The 21,545-nt window shown below is 38.9% G+C and overlaps 2 protein-coding genes across 5 annotated transcripts in view; one reads left to right on the forward strand and one right to left on the reverse strand.

Annotated features, from left to right (window-relative positions):
- The window catches only part of ZDHHC23 (zinc finger DHHC-type palmitoyltransferase 23), a 34,850-nt gene extending 18,094 nt beyond the window's left edge, over positions 1-16,756 (forward strand). For 3 of the 4 annotated variants that reach the window (XM_069069903.1, XM_069069905.1, XM_069069904.1), the window contains one exon: positions 1,718-7,304. In XM_069069903.1, the coding sequence (XP_068926004.1) occupies positions 1,718-1,985 (268 nt within the window). In that variant the 3' untranslated portion in view covers positions 1,986-7,304. Of the gene's footprint in view, positions 1-1,717; positions 7,305-15,683 lie in introns of those variants that run through there. The other variant, XM_069069906.1, reaches the window with a different exon arrangement.
- CCDC191 (coiled-coil domain containing 191) overlaps positions 8,638-21,545 on the reverse strand; it is a 100,560-nt gene continuing 87,652 nt past the window's right edge. The window contains exons 15-17 of the mRNA XM_069069908.1: positions 19,521-19,673; positions 18,198-18,352; positions 8,638-9,257 (exon numbers count right to left, since the gene is read on the reverse strand). Coding sequence (XP_068926009.1) covers positions 9,113-9,257; positions 18,198-18,352; positions 19,521-19,673 — 453 coding nt within the window. The 3' untranslated portion in view covers positions 8,638-9,112. The remainder of the gene's footprint in view (positions 9,258-18,197; positions 18,353-19,520; positions 19,674-21,545) is intronic.

Below are 21,545 nucleotides of genomic sequence, written 5' to 3' on the forward strand. Positions count from 1 at the left end.
CCAGAAACTCTGTCTCTTGAGCTTTTTCTTTCTTTACAACTTACTTTCCTTGCACACAAGATCCATCTCCCATCTCTGTGCTTTTACCTGGAATGGGCTCCCCTGCTCATTTTTTTAGGGTGCTTGTAAAAAAGACCACCTCTTTGGTTAGCAGGGATCTAAGGTCATATGTGAACAAATGTCCCTTCCTCAGCATCCCTGACTGGCTGTCATGCAGCCTGTGCTGGAAGACTTCTGGTTATTGGGACATCTCCCATTGTTTTTTTCCTTATACTTAACCAGATGTCAATTGCTTTTGTTCTTACCCATTCCTGCCTCTTCCCCAATTCTGCCATAAAGGAACAGGCAAAATAAGCCTAATCCCTTTTCTGGTTAACCAGACTCCAAAAATTTGAAGATGGTCATTGTGCTCCCAGGTCTTCCCTTTTCTAGACCAAACATCCCCAGATCCTTTGACGGATCCAGGTAATCACCCTTGTTCTCTGTACCTTACTTCTCTTAATGAGTCCTGAGAGGACTATGGGAGAGCCAGGTAGTGCAGACAGAGAACTGGGCTTGGAATCAGGAAGATTGATCTTCCTGAGTTCAAATCTGGCCTCAGACACTTACTATCTGGGCAAGTCACTTATCTCTGCTTCATTTTCTTCATCTGTGAAATGAGCTGCAGAAGGAAATAGCAAACCACTCCAGTATCTCTGCTAAGAAAACCCCAGATGGGAGTGTGAAGAGTCGCATGTGACTGAAATGACCCAGCAGCAACACAGTGGACCCCATTTTGAGGTTGCTGGGTTTAGCTATTGATTCATATTGATCTTTCCATACAGATCTTACCTAGCTCCATCTCTCTGTCCCTACTGGTACAGTTGTGTTTGCTTTTTTAAACTCAGCTTTATGATTTAGCATTTATCCCTATTTAAAATTCACAATATTTGATGTGACCTGTTATTTTAGTCTATGGCAGTCTTTTTGGATCTTGTTTCTGTCATTCATCATATTAGTCATTCCTCATAGCCACAGGTTGTCCATAAATTTGGTCAGCATGCCATTCCTGCCTCCATCCAGGTCACTAACAAAAATGCTGGAAATTGTTGGAAGAGAGTCCTTCAGTGCCCTTGCATGTCTTATAGTTAAATATAAGGCTTCTGTGTCTGACCTCATTAGCATTATACTAAACAGAAATAAGATAACGGACGTTTACTTAATGGTATTGACTGAATGGATTCATTCCTAGTTTTCCTTTCCAGGGTGTGCTTGAGCATACAGCAGTGCTGTAGTCAAGTCACCAAGCATTTATTAAGCACCTGTTATGTGCCTGGCATTGTACAAGCCCAGCACTGGTGGATGCGAATGGCCACCTTCAAGCAGCTCCCAGTGTGAGGGGGGAAACAGCATGCACAAACAAGGCATGTGTACATGATAAATTGGAGATAATCCCAGAGGGAAGAGCCTAGCTTTAAGGGGGACAGGGAAAGGTGGAAAATGTAGATGGTGGGATCCTAGCTGGGACCTGAAGGAAGCCAGGGTAGCCTAGAGAGGGAGCTGTGGAGGGAATACCAGCCAGTATCTTGGCTGTCTTGTCTGTGCAATGGGTTAGAATGTTTCTTGCTTGACTTTGGAATCCCCAGTGAAGAATACCATATACATCGTATTAGAATGGGTAAGGATGATCCTAATTTGGGGGAAACAACAGTGCTAAATGTTCTTTTTCTTCAACCAGCTCTGCTCTCTCCTTTACCTGTGTATGGTACTCTGTGATCATAACAGCAGGCATGGCCTATATTTTCCTGATCCAAATGATAAACATCAGTTACAATGTGACTGAGAGGGAGGTTCAGCAGGCCCTTCGAGAGAAGACTGGGCGCCGGCTCCTGTGTGGGCTGATCGTGGACACAGGCCAGTATAATCGGGGCTTCCTACGGAACTGGCATCAGTTTTCTAGCCTGGGCACACGCACACTCCACCCCCCTGCCGAGGATATTGTCTGAAATGCCTTCTGTGCTGATCTCGGGAGGGGATGGTGCCTCTGGGATCGCACTTCCACTTAACCCTTTGGTGTCCTTTGCAGGCTTCTCATTTTAACACCAATTTCTTAAAAGGCACTACAAGGCCGAGCTCAGGTTTTTGAGACTGTAACAGAAAGAAGCTAAATATCTTCCTGACCTCACAATTTAGAGATTTTTTTATATTCAAATAGTGAAAGTAGAGCCATTCATTTCTGAACACCTCCCTAATGAATTCTCCATCACCAGAAGTTGAAAAGGATAGAGATTGAGGAGTAAAGACTGACAAGAGAAATAATTTTTCACTCAGTAAAATGAAAACTGCTTCACAATCCAGGGTGATGGATTTGAAAAATTCCAAGAATTAAGGGTGGGTGGGTAGAGGATGCTTTGTATATAATAAATATGCAAGTATTTATTTGCATAGGGACAATGAATTAAGAAATGGCCACTGGTTTTCACATTTCTGGGTGGAAAGTGATTGCAGACTTATCTCCTGGTATTCCAGATAGCACAGTTTTCTAGGGATAATTATATGGCAATTGTCACTTTATAAAGTACAAGACATTAAGAAGTCAGGTAGAAACTTAAATGAACCAGGGGCCTAATCTAATGCTATACATCTAATCTTGAAGGAAGGACAATCAAATATAATTCTAAAGACAGTTGTTACAAGTCAATATTGTTGATAGCAGTAATTTTTAAGTCTAGATACAGAACCTTTGTGTGTGTGTGTGTGTGAGAGAGAGAGAGAGAGAGAGAGAGTTTGTGCATTAGAGAGTTTGTGTATTTTTTACCTATATCTGTTTAATATAAATAACAATAGGAATTCAAGTTTTCCATGGTTCACTTGGTAAGGTGTTGGCAAAAGATTGTGATGATTTCTACAAGAGAAGTACTTGCTTCTGCCTTGTGGGGGTGACTGATACCAAGGGCTTAATTTTTTTTTTCCATCTGAGTATTTAAAAGGTTAACAGTTTCTAGCAGTACATGGCAGAATCCATGTTTTAATATTCTGGCTGTTATCCAGCATGAACTCTCCTTCTGGGAAGTTAGTTGGTATCTTCCCATTCCCCTTACATGTTATTTTCCATTTACCTTTTTCACATCTTCTCAGTTTCTAAAGAAGAGAAGAAAACAGGGTATATACTATTTCCTCTAATTAATGAATTACTTCTCTTTCCTAGCGGTTCTCCCAAATGCCACTAAATTGTGTGTTCTTATTTGCACTTCAGAAAATTAAGATAGTTCAGAGAAATAGTGTTTCTGTACAAAGGATTATTTAGTCTTAGAAATATGATATAGAAATAAGATGATTCAATATGGGGGAGGGAATAACCCTCGGGAATATTTGATGTCATGGATACAGCCTTTTGTAAGCCCAAAGATAACCAGTAACTCCTTAAAGATGACTTTGTTTACAGCCAGTGAAGGGAAAATACTGCCACCTTTTTTAGTCTTTCTATGAATGTTACTTTAGAGAGTTTTTATTATATCTCCATAAACTGTACATAATTCAGAAATGTCAGTACTTCCTATAACTTTCATTTGCAACTATTTCTATCCCTGGTCTCTTGGTGTTTAGCTGACAGTTTTTAGCTCATTAGAACAGCCAGATTTCACACAGGCCTGTAACTTGACTCCCAGTGAGAAATTGCTTCCTGTGGCAACTGACTGTAGTTGTTTATTTAACAGTGGTAAAACAGGAGTCCCATTGGGATAAGTACAGGAAGGTAAGATTGGGGAACAGAGCTAGAGCCGTACTTCTCAAATACATACTCTTTTCCTTGGTCAAGTGTTCCAGGGAGGGAAAAGATATTTTATAATCTTAGAAACTTGTAAGATTTGAGGCTACTTATTCTTGTCTGCATAAATTTTTTGATAAAGAAAAATGGATTTTGTTATTTACCACTTCTGAATACCAGATGTATGGTGGAGGACCTTCTTTTAGGCCATGAATTTTATTTTCTTATTAGTTATCTCATTGGAACTGTTAACTACAAGCAGAATAATGGGCAAATTTTCCCTCATCCTTATCCCCTTCATCATACTCTTGTGAAGGTGAAAATGAACTGCAAAATGATCAAAGGCAGGTGTGATTCAAGAGGTGTGCATCAGTCCATAGGACTAGATAACCAGCACCCAAATATTTAAAAATATGGTTGCAGCTCCTTGGCTATCAAGGAGCCAACCTTCCAGGCTCCACTTGGAAAGGAGTTGATTCCTTGGTGTTGCTGTCCTCTTGGCATTCAATAAGTAGATGTGTGACGTTTCCCCTCTCCCATTAAATCATTGTTTATTGGTGTTGCAGCCTTTTCAAGTTTTGGATCAGCAATTTCCAAAATAAGCAAAAAATATAAAAATCTATTCCAGGTTGAGTTAGAATGGGTCAAACAACAACATGTTGACAGTCTGTATGTTCCAGTTTTAATCAGCCATTCAGGAGGGTGTCCAAACATCATAGTATTTACATTAATTCGTAGACAGGGCCTCGGCATATCCAAGGGTCCCTTTTTAGTCTAGAGCTATGTATAGGGAATTTTCTGTGATAGGTTTAGATGAGAAATTCTTCCATAGCAGTTTTCTATGTGTAGTCTTCTCAGCAACCCTTGCGAACCAAGTAGCTACTATCAGTAATTATAATCCCGTCTTATAGATGAAGATATTGGGACTCTTTAAGGTTCTGGCTTGTCCACAGCCCCTCAGTTGAAGCTGGAACAAGTCTGTGATGGAGCCAGGATTTGAAACCAAACTTTCAACATCCAGTGCTCTTTCCACTCTACAACGCTGCCTCTCACCGCCATGAAGGCCTAGGGTGAACTGCAGAAATTCACAAAAATGAGCTTTGGGTCCTCCTCATAATCTTTCCAAGATCCCAAAGAGAGAGTCCTAGTGGGGGAAATCCTCTTATGCCAGGTTACTTTAGACTGAACCATCCTGGACTTGCATCTCCTATGTAGTTCAAGACAAGAAACCAGCGGTATTCCCATGATCCGATGATTATAAGCAATAGGGATGAAGCATAAAAAAGTACTTCTTTCCTTCTTTAACTCTCAAGGAAAAATTATACCACCTAAATGTATCCCTATGAATCTCATTTAGTGATGCTGCTGTAAGAGGGAAAGGAGGGGAAAAGAGAATCAACTGGAAAGATTCCAAGAAAAAAATTTAGTAAAGGACTGTGAGAAGAGTAATGCCCAATTAAATACAGAAAATATGATGCCCAAGGAGCACTTTGTGCTTTATTAAGGGCCTACTCTAATACGCATTATTATCAACATAATTACTTTCAGTTTTCTGGGTGCCCTTGATGAGAAATATAACCATGAGTATGTTTATTGGGGTTATTTTGCCTTTAACTATGGTGTTTGTGTTTTCTTAACTGTGTATTTGTATTTTTTAGTAGAAAATTCAGTGTTTTGTAAATCTGGATCCTACCCCCAATAATTTGGTGGACTTCATGAACGCCATTTTATTTCTCCTGCCATACTATTTAACACCGGTGCTTTCTCATTCTGATCTGATTACGGTCTCTTTGGCCAACTGCAAAAAAAAAAATTAAGTGTCTTTTTTTCCTTAGTAGTGCTAAGGACATTAATATTGCTAGCAAAGGAAAAAATTCCATTGGGAATGTAGGAGGGTGGAGGAAGAGGGTAGGGACAAGGGGTCTTCCAGTGCCAGAAAATGCAAAACCAATGATCTAATAACAGACCACTTTGGGGAGACAGGGAGCTCACTCTGTGTGTGTGTGTGTGTGTGTTGTGTGCTCACGCACTTACACACACACATACTTGCACACAGCTAATAAAAGCAGAAAATGTGGGGCGGCTAGGTGGCGCAGTAAATAGAGCACTGGCCCTGGAGTCAGGAGGACTTGAGTTCAAATCCAGCCTCAGACACTTAATACAAAAACTAGCCGTGTGACCTTGGGCAAGTCGCTTAATCCCAATTGCCCTCCAAAAAGCAAAAAAAAAAAAAAAAAGCAGAAAATGTGATCTAGAAGCACATTTTCCAATAGGATGTTTTTCTTCTTCTGTAAGGTTTCCAGTTTTCTTGAGTCTAGACAAATAAAATAGGTTTATATGGTCTTAATTCACTTTTAGCCATAAGTTACTACTTTTTAGAGTCAGAGAACTGGGGTAATTTCACAAGACAAGCAATGGATTATAAAAAGCCTTTCACTTCAGGTTACTGTTTGAAATCCAGTTTGCCTTTTTATGTGTTTCTGTATAATGCCTATCCTTGTAGAGTATAAGCAGCTTAACAAGTGTGCCATTTTAGTTAAAAAAAAAAACACACACACACAAAGGGGGTGGGGAAAAAAGGAAGATAGCCATGCCTAACTTATTGCTGAATGAAATGCACTCCCATATTGTAGGTATTTGTTGTGACTTATGTGAATTGAGCTTGCTGGATTCATTTTTGTTCCTAATGGATAGTTATTACAGTGGCAGCCCCGTTCTTAATGAACGACTGTCCACATTATAGCGGGTACTGTGAGTTTTAGCAGTGTTCACTTAAACATTTATTAAGCACTGCGGTGTGCCCAGCACTGCTGTAGGATCCACAAGAGGCCAAAGACTAAATGGTTAATGGAGGTAGCTTTCTTTGAGGGGTGGTGCCTACAGGTCAGGCTTGAGGCATACTGTTCAAGCTCTTTTTTTTTTTTCTAGTTTAACAAGTATTATTAAGCGCCTACTCTGTGCAAGGCCCTCCCCTTGCATATCCTAAACCTGTACTGTGGTACCTTTCACCTATAACCATTTCATGTCATTAAAGGGGGATAAAAGGTTTACAACCAGAGATAAGACCTATTAAGACAAGTAAAACTGGTATGGTCTTCAAAGAAAAAAACCTGATCATCCTTTGAAGCCACTGAAAGATGTAATATCATATAACTTGCAGATGCCATCTGTTGTGATCTAGTAAGCTGGGTGTTGGACTGTTCTAGTTGATGTGAGTGTTGGGCCCTTTCATTTAAAGATTACATTCCTGGTTCTGATTGGGGATTTCGGACTGACGGAAAGCCAGGAATTTTCCATTTTAACAGCTGGGCCCAGCAGTACTGACAGAGGTGAGCATATACAGAATTAAGCCTCACTCACTCATGCTGTGGAAGCTGTGTGCTATGTACAATTTGCACTGTTTTTTTTTATTTTATATTTCTTGTATTGATATGATTTTATCACCTCAGATACAGAGCCTTTAAAATGAAGATTTCAGAATAACTGCCATTTATGTACAATATTGTTGTGTTGTGACCAAATTGCTTAAGTGGGAAATAAAGTTTTCTTAAAAGGAAAAGAGCTGTGTTGTGATTTATGTTAAAAGAGCCTATTATAACTGCTTACAAGTGTGTGTGTGTGTGTGTGTGTGTGTGTGTGTGTGTGTGTGTGTATGTATATTGTACCCTTGTGCTCTAAGAAAATGGATACAATGCTGTGCTCAGGCTGTTTTTATAGATCATAGGCCCAAAGCTCTAGAGCTGGAAAGGACTTAGTGGTGATCTACTCCCTTCACTTTACAGATAAGGAAAATGAGGCCAGGGGAGTTCAATTTCAGCATTCTCTCCATTGCCCCAAATAACCTCTCATTCCAAAGCCGCTGCCAGAATGTGGACTTCTCTCTTGGAATCTCAACTACCAGTGTGCCAAATGAAAAGTAAGACTTTGGAGCCCCCTCCTCATGTTGCTTTTCTGCAACACTAAAGTTCTCTTTTAAGGTCCTTTCACTAGGTTCAGTGAGCCAACAAAGGCTAGGTGACTAGCCCAGGATCACAGCGAATAAGTGTCTGAGGCCATATTTTAGTTCAGGTGTTTTTCACTCCAGCGCTGTTCACTGGGCCACCTAGCTGCCTCTGTCAAGGGTTCTTAACCTTTCCATGTAAGTCCTAGAGCCCTTTTGTAATCTGGTGAAACCTCTGAAAATCTTATGAATTTTTATTTTTTAAATAAAATACTAAATTTCAGTGAGAGGTTAGTGAAAATAAAGATGTAATATTTTTTTCTATCCACGTTCATGGACCCCCTTGAAATCTAGAACTCCAGGTTAAGAACCCTGATCTAGAGGATGTGGGGACAGAAGTAGAAGCAAAATCAAATGTTCCTCAAGGTATAGTGGCCCTTCATTTTTATAAATTCAAGAGTTAGCATTTGGCCAGCTGCGTAGGAGAGGCATTTCTGTTTTATATAGAGAAGAGATCTCAAAGGTAATCTAGCCCCACTCCTGCCTAAAGCAAAAATCTTTACATCTCCATTAAGTAGTCTTCTTGCCTCTGGCAGCCAACTGAGAGTGGAGGGACCATGAGTCCTGGAAATAATGTATTCTAGGAGTTAGGCAAGAAGGAAAGATAAGATGTTCAAATTAGGGTGATTCTATTACTATTTCATCAGTCTTCAGAGTATTAGTTATACTTACCAAGTTGCACTGAAGGCAGTTTCTTGTGTCCTTTTCACCATGAGATGGAGAGAGAACCTTCATGGAAACTATTTTTACCCTGCTACAAATAACACCTTTTGATGTGTGCCATGATTGCCTACTGTTGGGCATCTAAAGGATATGGGAAAATCTTGCCCCTTCTCTTGATACTAACCTGCTACTAGTGTAATTGTCAAACTTTCAAGACAGTGTTCAGTACTACCATTCCAGAAATACTTTATTTATAGATAGGGTTGTATTATAACATACTTTGTCAGATTATCAAGGCTCATTTTTTTCTCCATGTGCTCAGAGTGATATCATAAAATCAGGCAGTCTGCATGTAAAGAGTGGTTCCAAGTGATTGTGGGAAGTGAATTTAAATGACCTAGATCTTAGGAAATTCTGTTGCTATGGAGTGACCCCTTTGTGGTAAAGGTTCTGGCAGGCTCCTTTGATTAGCAATGTAGCATAAATCAAGGAGGAAAATTTAAGATCCCAGAATGTTTCCAAGTCATCCTTTGTTCCAAATAATTTCTGGCAAACAAATTAAGTAATAACATCTAAACAGGCCTTAGGGGCCAATGATAATTCTCCCAAAGGCCCCATACTTATTGATGTTTTTTCCCTGGCACTGAGAAGTAACTGTTCATCTGTTAGATGACTGAGCCTAACATTCCTCCTTTGGCTCATCTTCACTCAAAGCTCACAGTCCTGAAGTCTGGAAGGATTTCAGCTACTTTCTTGCGGAGTTCCTCCCTCCTTTCTTCCTTTAATTTTTCTTCTTTCATAAGTTTTGGAAGCTTTTTCCATGTCTGAAACATGGTTGAAAGAATTCTCCTTTAAGAAACAGAGAAAGCAAAATAGAAAAGAAAAAGTTAGTTAAGAAGTACTTTGCAAACTTTAAAAATACAATACTACCTCTATAACAAACTCCTTGGATAGAACACCCCCTTCCAATTGTCGAGTACCTGCTTTGTGCAAAGCACTACCCTATGGGGTGTGGAAGATACAGACTTCAGACTAGGGGTGGGGAACCTGTGGCCTCCGAGTCTTCTGTACTTACTTCATCCCACTGATCAATTTTTTAAACTCAATACAAGATAGTTTTTGATTATTATTCCTTGGTAGGCATTTAGGTGGGGCAGTAGAAAAGAGTGCTGGGCCTGGAATCAGGAAGACCTGAATTGAAATCTGACCTCAAATACTTGCTGTGGGGGCTCTGGGGAAGTTATTTAACCTTTATCTACCTCATTTCCCTCAACTGTAAAATGGGGAAACTATAGCACCTACCTGGCTGGTCATTGTGAGGATCAAATGAGATAATATTTGCAAAGCTCTCAGCACAGGCTGGCACATAGTAGGCACTACATAAATGCTAATTTCCTTCCTTTCTCTTTGCAGTAGTCTGAGGTCTGGTCTTGCTAGAACCTCTCTTCCCTCTTTGTGTTATTTCCCTTGAGATTCTTGACCTTTTATTTTTCCAGATGAATGGTTTTCTGTTGTCTAATCTATAAAGTAACCCTTTGATCCTTTGGTATGGCACTAAATCTGGAAATTAAATTTAGGTCCTATTGTAATTTCTATTATATCAGCACTCTCTCCTTTTCTAGGAATTCCAGGAATGCATTCCTAACTATCAGCCAGGCAGTTCCACCATCACTTCAAAGTAAACATGTATTCCTTTTCATTTCAACAAGCATCAGTCAACATTTGTTGAATCTGGCTATCAAGTATTTGCCATATATGCTCTGACAAGACCCTGGGTTAGGTTGTCAGGATACAAAGATGGATGATATACTTTATCCTGCCCTCAAAGGATCTTCTAATCTATTATGGGTTGATGACAGATTAGAATGGAGTAACCTGGTTTCAAATTTCTACTTCATTCATATGTCAAATAAAATGCTTTGGACTATATGATTTTTAAGGTCTGAGATTCTGTGTATATAGAAGACGTGTGGACAAAATGCTCTGAGACTTGTAGAAGCAGTAGTCACTTTCAGCTTGGTTGGGGGGTGATGGTAGTGGTTAAGGTGGAGCGAAACATCAGGTATGGTTTTATGGAGAAGGAAATATGTGACATTTTTACATATTACAAAGCAATTTTTTCACAATAGTACACCACCAACTTCTGTTAAAAAAAAAATGAAAGGGCACAGGAATAAATGAACCTTTTCTTGATATTGTAAATAATTATCTAAAACCAAGAGCTAGCACTATCCGAAAGAAACACCAGAAGCTTTCCAATAAGATCAGGGGTCAAGTAAGGATTGTCTACTGTAACCATTATTATTTGACAGAGTTCTAGAAATGCTAACCTTAGCAATAAGACGAGAAAAATAAATTGAAGGAATAGGCATAGACAAAAAAGAGATAGATGATGGTTTACTTAGAGAGCCCTAGGGAGTCAATTAAAAATTAATTGAAGCAGTAACTTAAGTAGCAGGATATAAAATAAACCCATAAAATAATTGGCCTATTTTTCTGTTACCTACCTACCTCTGTGTAGAATATCAAGGAGTTCAGCTATCAAGATAAGGGGGGGAAAGGAAGGAGCCTATCAGAACCAAAGCTCAGACTATACTGCAGAACAGTAATCACCAAAACTATTGGGATGGGTTAAAAAGTATAAAGGCTGATCAGCAGAACAGATTAGGTACCCAGACCAAGAAGCAAACATGGCAGCATTGTGTTTGAAAAACCCAAGGACTTCTACCTTCCTTGGGAAGGATTTACTATTAAACAAAAACTTGGGAAAAACTGGAGAACGGCAGAATTAGGTTTAGACTAACATGTCATACTAAATACCACCATATACTTCAACTAGATAGGAGAACTAGATACAAGAGGGCTTGTCCTAAACAAAGTAGAGGAGTTCTCTTTTATAATTATGAATAGGGGAAACATTCCTGACCAAACAAGGGATAGGAGAAATCATAGGAGATTAAAATGGACACTTCTGATTACATATATAAAATAAAAGATGTGTTTGAACAAATGAAATCAGTGCAGTTAAAGGAAAAAGTTAACGGGGAAAAAATCTTCACAGCAAATTTCTCTGATAAGAGGTCTGATATCCAATATCTTTATTATGGAATTTACGCACATATGTAAGAAGAAAAGCTATTCCAAATTATATAAAAGGTCAAAAGCTAAATGGGCTGGCAAAAATGACTTAAGAATTAAATGCCATTTTTTGAAGGAATGTGATTTTTGACAGGCACCCAAATGAACTTGTAGATTGGTGAAGTTGTTTAACCACTCTATAAAATAATTTGGAAGTATTCTGCAGAACTTACTAAAGGGCTTACTTTTAATGAAACTTATTTTTTACCCCAGTTACATGTAAAGACAATTTTTAACATTTATTTTCTAAAAAATTTGAGTTCCAAATTTTCTCTTCCCTCCCTCACTTCCTCCTTCCTAAGATAGTAAGCAATTTGATATAGGCTATACATGTTCAATCATGTAAAATATATGACCATATTCTTCATATTTTAAAAGAAGAGACAGGGGAGGCTAGGTGGCTCAGTGAACAGAGCACCAGCCCTGAAGTCAGGAGGACCTGAGTTCAAATATAGCCTCAGACCCTTAACACTAGCCATGTGACCTTGAGCAAGTTACTTACCCCCAATTGCCCTGCCTTCCCCTTTCCAAAAAGCAACAAAAACCAAAAACAATAAAAGACACAGACCCAAAGGGGGGTAAAACACAAAAAAATACAGAAAGTGAAAAAAAAATATTATGCTTCACTCTATATTCAGACTCTGTGAGGTAGATAGCACCTTTCTTCATGAGTCCTTTGAAATTGTCTTGGATCACTGTATTGCTTAGAATAGCTAAGTCAATCACAGTTGATTGTCAAACAGTATTGGCTGTTACTGTGTATAATGTTCTCTTGGTTCTGCTTACTTCACTTTGCATCAGTTCATATAAGTCTTTCCAGGTTTTTCTGAAATCAGCCTATTCGTCATTTCTGAATACCTTTTGACAGAGCAATCAGGCATACGTCACACACAAAAAAAAATCAAAGGGGAAAAAAAACCCCTGTATGTACAAAAACATTTTATTATAGCAAATAACTGGAAACAAAATGATTGCTCCCCTTAACTGGTGAATGACTAAACAAATTATGGTAAATAAATGTAATGGAATATATATGTAAGAAATGATGAAAGGGACAGATTTAGAGGAATCTGAAATAATTGTATGAACTATACAGAATGAAGTGAACAGAAACAGGAGAAATAATTTATACAGTGACTGAATTACTATAAAGAAAACTATGAGAACCTTTTAAACTTTGATCAGTGCAATGGTTAATCACGATTCCAGGCAACTGATGATGAAGCACACTTCCCTTCTTGGCAGAGAGGTGATGGGTAAGAAGAACATAATTAAATTAGACACAAACTTTCAGACATGGTCTATGTGTAAATTTGTTTTACAAAACTATACTTATTTGTTACTAGGGAGGTTTTTCTTTTTCTTTTTTAAAGGATAGAGCTGGGTAGTGATAATGATACTAAAAAAGAAGGAAGAAAAAATGAACATTACAAAAATATACAGAAGAGAGCTGGAGATAGGTCAGAAGGGGACCCAAGAAGCAAGTCAACACTGGGGCCATCATGTTAAACTGCATTTATGAAAACAAAAAACAAACCCCCCGAAGATGTATGTAGTATAAAAAACAAACTACATAACAGAAATGTAGAGTTTCAAACAAAGTCCCCCCTTTTTCTTTATATATTGAAATGTTTATGCTTATTGATGTTTATTAAGTATGTAATCAAAAATAATTTTTTCTTTTTTTTAATTCTGGGTTAAATTTTGGAACCATGAATCCCCCAGCAAAAATGTCAGAAAATGCCCAATCATTACAGGACCAAACCACAATTGTTCAAGCGTCTCTGATATTGAACCAGCAAGCCCACTCACCTCAAAGCTGACACAAAGTAAAGGATTTAGAAAAAGAAAAGGTTCTGTCTTTGCTCTTTTATGCTTCTTTCTTCTAATGCTATACCTTTCTCCTCCTCCTCCCTTGCTGCTCTCCTCCACTCTTTGTAGATGTCACAGATGTCAGGCTCATTTTGCAGATAAGTACACTTGGGCTGAGAACCTAAAGGATTTACCCCAAGTCACAAAGTACTAAATGGCAAAGCTGGTACCCAGATTGTGTGACTCCAGTCAATCAATCAACACTTTTATTAAGTGCCTCTGGATACAAAAAGAGTTAAGATACAGTCCCTGCCCTCAAGGAGCTTATTACCTAAAGGGGAGGACTACATGTAGACAAATATATACAAAACAAGCAATTTACAGGATAAAGAAAGGAAAATAATTAACTGAGGGAAGGAATCAACAAGTGCTGGGGAAGCCCAGTGGTAAAAGAAGGAATTTTAGTTGGGATTTAAAGGAAGTCAGGGAGTTAGTAGTGGGAGCTGAGGAGGGAGAAAGTTTCAGGCATGGGGGACAGTCAGAGAAAATGCCTGGAACCAAGAGATGGGAGTGTCTTGTTTGTGAAACAGTCAGGAAGAGGGTGTCACTTCCTTGAAGAGTACATGCCTGGGAGTAAGGTGTAATAAGACAGAAAGGCAGAAGGTGGCTAGCTTATGAAGGACATTTTGTATTTGTTTCTGGAAACAATAGAAAGCCACTGGAATTTATTGAGTAGGGAGGTGACATGATTGAACTTTAATTCCAATGCTTTTTTTCACAGCATTGGGCTGAGTGTCCTTACCCCTCATAATCTTCCCTGTGTCACTTACAAAGGGGTGAAGAAGGAATTGAATTTCAATTTGAAGAAGTGAATTTCCAGGAAATCTTTGTAAAAGCTGGCTGGGGACAAAGTCAGAAAAAGTGTATAAGGTGAAGTTTGTCTCTAGCTACTTATCTATAATTAGTCTTGAGCTCAGTCTCTCTGGGGGTTTCAGTTTCTTTGGTTCCTGCTTGTTTGTTATCTCCTTCATTAGAGTGTCTTTTGTCCATTTTTGCATCCCTAGCTGCTTAGCACAGTGCCTGGTGCTTAATATATATATATATATATATATATATATATATATTTTTTTTTTTTTTTTTTAAACTGAGTGCCCCCTCCCCCTGCAGGCAGTCCTTTAAATCTCTACTGTAAATTTCAGAGCAAGGGCTTATTTGCACTGGTGAGGGGAGTTTACAATCAGGGAATTTTCTTAGCTGATGAAATCACAGGACCATCCGAAAGAAAAATGTGGAAAGTGGAGAGATATACAAATTTAAAACGACAGTCTCCTACATCTAGGAGCTTAAAATCTAGGACAAAAGATGAGGCATGTGTACATGGTTCTTATTCTGGGTCAGGTACAAAGCTGAACATACCTTCTCCTCAAAATGCTCCCCTTCCTGACTTTTTTATTTCTGTTAATGGTACCATGACTTAATTAAACACCCCAGTTCTAAATCTCAGTCAGAATTTCTTTCTCTCTGCCTCATCCTGCCATCTTCACTGTTACCAAGTCCTGTCAAATCTTTTATATCTCTCCTCTGTTTCTGCCAGAGAAAACATTGCCATCACCTTCTCTCTGCATTTTGCATCCAGATTGTTGCAATAATTCAAGTTGTCTCCTGAACACCTCCTACTCACTACCACCACCTGATCAAACTCCTCCTCCAAACCCTTCCTGGTTGCCTAAAGATTACAGGATGAAGTCCAAAGCTCCTTTGTGGACATGTGAGACCTGCCACATGTCCCTTCCCACCCTATCTTGCTTTGCTCCCCCATATAATCCCTTCACGCCAACAAAGCAGGGTTCTCACTGAACCTCAAACAGACCTAGTGCTTGGCTGCCTCCACATCTATGTGTTGACACTACATCTCCCTGCCAGGAATAACCCTCCTTTCTCTTTTCGACTTATGGGACTTCTACTCATTCTTTAATAGCATTTCCATTAAGCCTACCTTGACTACTTTAGATGGAAGTGACCATTTTCTTCCTCTGAGCCCATGATGCACTCACTCTCAATAATACTCATTTGGCACTTAGCTTTGGACTGCTATTTAACTGTATATATGTAAAGTTATACTGTATATCTCCTTCTCTAATGAAACTCTGAGCTCTTAGAGGGCTGGGACCATGTCTTAGACTTCTTTTATTCCCTCCACAATACCTAAAACAGTGCGTTAAATTAAATGAAATGTACTTACTTCTATTAAAGTATGTATTTCTGGTTAGAAAAGCAGTGTTATAAAAATTACCCTGTATTAATACCTATGTTTTATTTTACTAGCCAAGTTAATGTGGAATCAGTACAACTGAGCAGCGTCAGACTGAAGCCTGAATTCTGATTATAGAACTTCAAAATAATGGTGTTGACATTATGAGAGAGAAAGGTTCTATTGGCCTTTAGTCCCAGCATGGAAAAATAGAAGATTTATAGAACGATCTGGAAGGGAATAGATAAATAACATGGAACTCCATAGTGCTATCAAACTTTTTCTGCACGTTTTTACAAATTAAAGACCAAGCCCAAAGACAAGAGTTTCCCCTCAATTCTCAGCACATCCAAATCCTTGATACTATTCCACATAGTTCTATTACAGCAAGACTGGGAGACTGAGATTATCAACTCTAGAACAGAGTAACGAAGCACCACAGAATGTCAATATTATTGTCTTGTTAATTTGAAATCCCTCTTTTAAGTGTAACAGACCTACACAAGTATTAAAGCTGCACCAATGCAAATGACACGCCTTCTGAAAGTACATACTGGAGGCCTCCACTGGAGACTGCCTTTAGTTAGTGCCACCCAAGCCCTGCTTCTCCTGCAGATCAAATGGATGTCCCCGCTGAACCCACCCCCACAAATGCTGAAGATCTAGCAGGCAGCTCTGAAACACTCAGGAGGTTCTAGTCCAGTATCCTCCAGCTGTGAGGGTACACAGGAGTGTGGATGGAAGCCCTGAGAAGCAATCATAAAATGCTGGAGATGTTAGCATCCAACTCCATCATTTGACATGTGAGAGGGAAAGTGAGGCCAGAAAGATGAAGAGCCTTCCCAACCAAAGTCACAGGACCATGGTCTAGGCCTCCTGAATTCTAATCCGGGGCATTTTCCACTCTGGTATGCTGAGGAAATGGGGATGGGAGAGAAACTAGAGGTGGAAATTTTGGTGATATGTCAAGTGGATACATCAACTTTCCAATCTGGTGTAAGCAAATATTTTCCCCAGAAGATAGTCTTACGATGTTTAGATAATAAACTATATGATTGCTATGGTTGGTTGGTTGGTTGTCTTTCATTCTCAAAGAGGACTAAAATGACATCACTATGCTAAAGTCAAGTTCCAGTGTGTCTGACTGGCTGATCAGGGCAATACGAGCTCAGAATGCTCTACCACAAGTTGGGCAAAAATAGTCCGTGTGAATATTTGGGGGTGGAATCTCCAAATTTGCGCATCCTGCATTTACTTTGAGCTACCTCAATTCTGCTTTGCTCATAGAGCACAGCACCTTCTCTGATGTGGGCTCCCATGCTGAGCGACCCTGTGCCAGTGTCTCCCATGTCACAATCAATTCCAAAGTTCTTGAGACCTTGAGAGTGTCCTTGTATCTCTTCTTCTGACCACCCTGTGAACACTTGCCCTGTGTGAGTTCTCCATAAAACAGTCTTTTTGGCAAGCGTATGTTTTGCATTTGAACAATGCAGCCAGCCATCGGAGTTGCAGTCTCTGAAGCAGAGTTTGATTGCTTGGCAGTTTAGTTTGAGTAAGGACCTCAGTTTCTGGTACTTTATCCTGCCAGGTGATCTTCAGAATCTTCCTAAGATAATTCAAATGGAAGCGATTCAGTTTCCTGCCATGGCGCTGGTAGACTGTCCAGGTTTCACAGGCTTACAACAATGAGGTCAGCACACCAGCTCTGTAGACCTTCAGTTTGGTAGTCAGTCTAATACCTCTTCTCTCCCACACTTATCTTTAGAGTCTCTCAAACACTGAGCTAGCTCTGGCAATGTGTGTATCAACCTCATTATCAAGGTGCACATCCCTGGAAAGTACACTACCAAGGTAAGTGAACTTATCCCCAGCATTCAGAACTTCTCCATTTGCTGTAACCAGTGGTTCCACATATGGATGGTGTCGGGGTGGCTGATGGAGCACCTGTGTTTTCTTGGTATTAACTGTTAGGTCAAAATTAGCACAAGCATCAGAGAACTAATCCATACTTTGTTGCATCTCAGCTTCAGAGGCTGCACTGAGCGCACAATCATCTGCAAACAGAAAATCATGCACCAACACTCCCTCCACTTTGGTCTTGGCTTGTAGCCTTTTCAAACTGAAGAATTTACCATCAGCACAGTAGCTGATCTCGATGCCTTGCTCATCCTCATTGAAAGCATTTGACAACATGTCTGAAGATATCATGCTAAAAAAGCACTAGATCAAGCACACAGCCTTGTTTCACTCCATCGGTGACTGGGAAGGCACGAGAGCACTGTCCATTACCTAGAACTCAGGCAAGCATGCCATCATGAAAAAAGACATACAATGCTGATCAACTAAATCTTGACATATTTTTCCATAAGCCCTCACAACTAACAGTATCAGTGGCCTTGGTTAGGTCTACAAATGTTGTGTACAGACATTGAAGGTCTAGGACCAAAGTCTCTTGGCACCTACTCAAGTGACAGTTACACTGCTTCTCATTTCCTCCTTCTGCTCTCCTGATCAATGGAATACATTCCAATCTGTACAGCAAGGTGTGCAAGGTTGCTGACGATTTCTAGAATGCTGGACAGCCTTACCTGTTACTATACTTGATGGCAATCTGAAGTTTCTTCTGAGCAGCAATCTTTTCCTCACGGACCATTTTAAGCCATGACATAAACATGTTCTTCTGAAGAAATACAGCACTAAGTTTTCTTGCTTTTTCTTCTGCAATTGTTAGTGAATCCTTGTACTAGAGAGCAGAAAGAAGAATAGCAGTGAGAAATGTGACCGAAATGCTTATTTCTTTAGGCAACTTTTTAAAACTGTAAAAATATAGGTATTTGTATATAATATGATAAAAATTATATATATAACTATAAATTTGAGAAATGTCAACACTTCATTAGTACAGTACAGTATAGCAGTTCTCAAAGCAAGGGTCTGTAAGACCCTTTGGGAGGGGGCACAAGATTAAAATTATTTTTATAAAACTACTAAGACATTTTAATTTCTACTGTTATAAATTGTTGTTCGGTAGTTTTCAGGCATGTCAGACTCTTCATGTCCCCATTTGGGGTTTTCTTAGAAAAGATACTGGCATGATTTGCTATTTCCTTCTCCAGCTCATTTTGCAGATGAGGAAACTGAGGCAGGTATGGTTAAGTGACCTACCCAGGGTCACACAGCTAGTGTCAAAGGCCAGATTTGAATTCCGGAACAAGGAGCCTTCCTGACTCCAGGCCTGGTGATCTTTCCACTGTGCCACCTAGCTGTCCCAACATGGTAAATATCAACACATATAAACCACATATACAAAAACTCAAATTTAAAGGGTATATAGGGGTCTCCTGAGACTGAAAAATTTGAGAACCACTGCATGAGGGAACTCTCAATCCTTGTACTAGAGAGAACTACCAGGAATAGTAATAAGAAAAATAAATGCAGCAGATAAAGAATTAGAGAAAATAAAGAGTTGGTATCCCAGGGAGGAAGACGTATACAAAAGCCAAGGAAGCCTAGAGAATATGAGAACACATAAAAGTTGGAATGATAGGACAAATTACATACAAAGATAACAGGAACAGTTTACAATAAGGATGTTTTCAGAGATATGGAATGAGAAACAGAAATGACCTAAGAATGAGGCCTACACTGATGAGACTTTTAAGGCAACCTTAATTAGTTAGAAGAATTTCCATTTTTCATTTAAAAAGAATATCATGCTCAAGTTGGTATATAAAAGTAATATTTGGATGGGATATTGTCTGCCTGAACTGTCTGGATTAATTCTATCTGTGAAAAATTCCCAGAAGAACATGATGAACTAGAGATAATCTAGATTCTATTTGTTTTTTATTTCATTAAACAGCAATCAAGCCATCTGATTTATTTCTAGTGCTTTTTCCTTTTAGCCTTACCTCTAACCAGCTCCTAAAGGCTCTCTTAAGCAATATTTGGGAGTAAAGTTTATCTGCCCGGGCCTTCTTCTCAGCCAGGCTTTCTTGATTATAATGGAACCAGATCAGTAGGTATTTCCTCTGAATTGTGGAGCAATAATGATTTTCTGCCACCTGGACAATTTCAGAAAAAAGAAAAGGAAGTTGTTTTTAGAAACACATACTGTTTTTGCAAAATCCTCCACAACTCCATTGTGTAAGTAAAGATACTAGTGAGATTAATCTTAAAATTAATTCATGTGGTAATCAAAGATCCTTGGCCCTGTTTTTTAAGCAGTTAAGAATTACATCATGAACTTTAAATGCCAATTCAAATCAACAAATATTTATTAAAACCTACTATGTGCAAGATATTGTGATGGATACTGGTGACACAAAGACAAAAAAAAAACCACTCTGCTCTCAAGAAGCTTACGGTCTAATTAAAGGGAGACTGGGATTTATTGTCCCCAAAGTCTGGTTATTAAGGATATTGACTAAGTAGCTGCCAATTATACTCTTTCAAAAAATGGAGATCTGGGTATAAATGGCTGGCACCATCTGGGTCTCCTTCTCTAGAGGAATCAACTCCAAATGAATTTACATTTCTTATGTTCTTATGTACCTCACCTCCACCTTCTAGAGCTCCCTCTTTTCCTTTGAGGTACAGCTCAGGCATGATCTTCTGCATGAAGTTTTCCCTGATTTCCTTGGCACCTCCCACTCTCCACCTCCTACTGCTAGTACCTTCTGTACCAAACTACATCGAGTTTAATTACTATCTATATGTGTATTTATCAACTTTATATTTATGCTGTATCTATTTTAATTTCTGCTTATGGTCTCCCCCCCAATCAAAATGTAAATTCACTGAATGTAGGGATTGCATCATTCTTTGTATTTGTACTCTTAGCAGATAGTGCAGTTTCTGGAATACAAAAGGTGATTAATAAATGCTTATTCATTGGTTACTTGACAATGACACAACTGAAAAAGAGCTAACTGTCTATCTATATACTTTGTAATTTAAATGTTATTATTGAAATGACAGTTTTAGAGTTGGGAGAAACTTTAGCAGCCAGATAGATGGTTCAGCCCACTCTCCAATCCACATGCTACTTGTAGATTGATGATCTCTAAGGTTGGAAGCCCACACCTTCCTCAGGCAGGCCATTGCACTTTTGGACAGATCTTCACTTTTAGGATTTTTTTCTTCTCCATCGTCAAAACTAAATCTGCCTGTTGGCAACTTCCACCTAGTCCTGCCCTCACAACTAAACTGAAGAAGTTGTAATTCTCTTCCACAAGAGGGCCCTTAAAACAACTGAAGACAGCCATTCCCAGACTAAAAATATCTCCAGTTCCTTTGGCTAGAACTTGTGGCATGATCTCAAGACCCTTCACCATGTGGTTTATCAATGAATGTCTTTCCTAATACATGGAGCTCAGAATTACAACAGAATAACCATGGATACCCATTTGAAGGGAATATTAGGCTGTCTGAAAACAATAACTTAACTCTTAGCAATCTAAATGTGGATCTTTTACTAATGAAGGAACTGAATCATATCGGTATTGATACCAGAAGGCAAAATGAAATTGCAGTTGCAAAGAATCAGAGAATAACAAGTCTAGAGATTTATCTTTCCAGATACTTTCTGGCTGGAAGGAATAGCTAACATAGCTGAAAGACTCAGGATCCAAAAAGATTTGGTCAGGCAAGAAAGATAGGTTAAGTTTTTTAAAGTAAATTATAACCAGCTTTTCTGGATATTAAATATAATAAAACTCACTAGAAAGAGAAAGAAAAGGAAATTCTATTAAATATCTTTAGGTATACAAACAATTCTACAAATAAAACAAAACCTTTATAGAAAAAAGATTTAAATAATTGGAAAAATATTCATTGCTCATGGTTGGACTGTGCCAATGTAATAAAAATGACAACAGTACCTAATTGAGTTTAGAGATCCAATGCCACATAAATCAAACTACCAGAGGGTTACT

This window comes from Petaurus breviceps, unplaced genomic scaffold, assembly GCF_028583685.1.
Source record: "Petaurus breviceps papuanus isolate PSGF00001 unplaced genomic scaffold, PetGlider_PUasm1.0 90792, whole genome shotgun sequence".
Classification (NCBI taxonomy): Eukaryota; Metazoa; Chordata; class Mammalia; order Diprotodontia; family Petauridae; genus Petaurus; species Petaurus breviceps.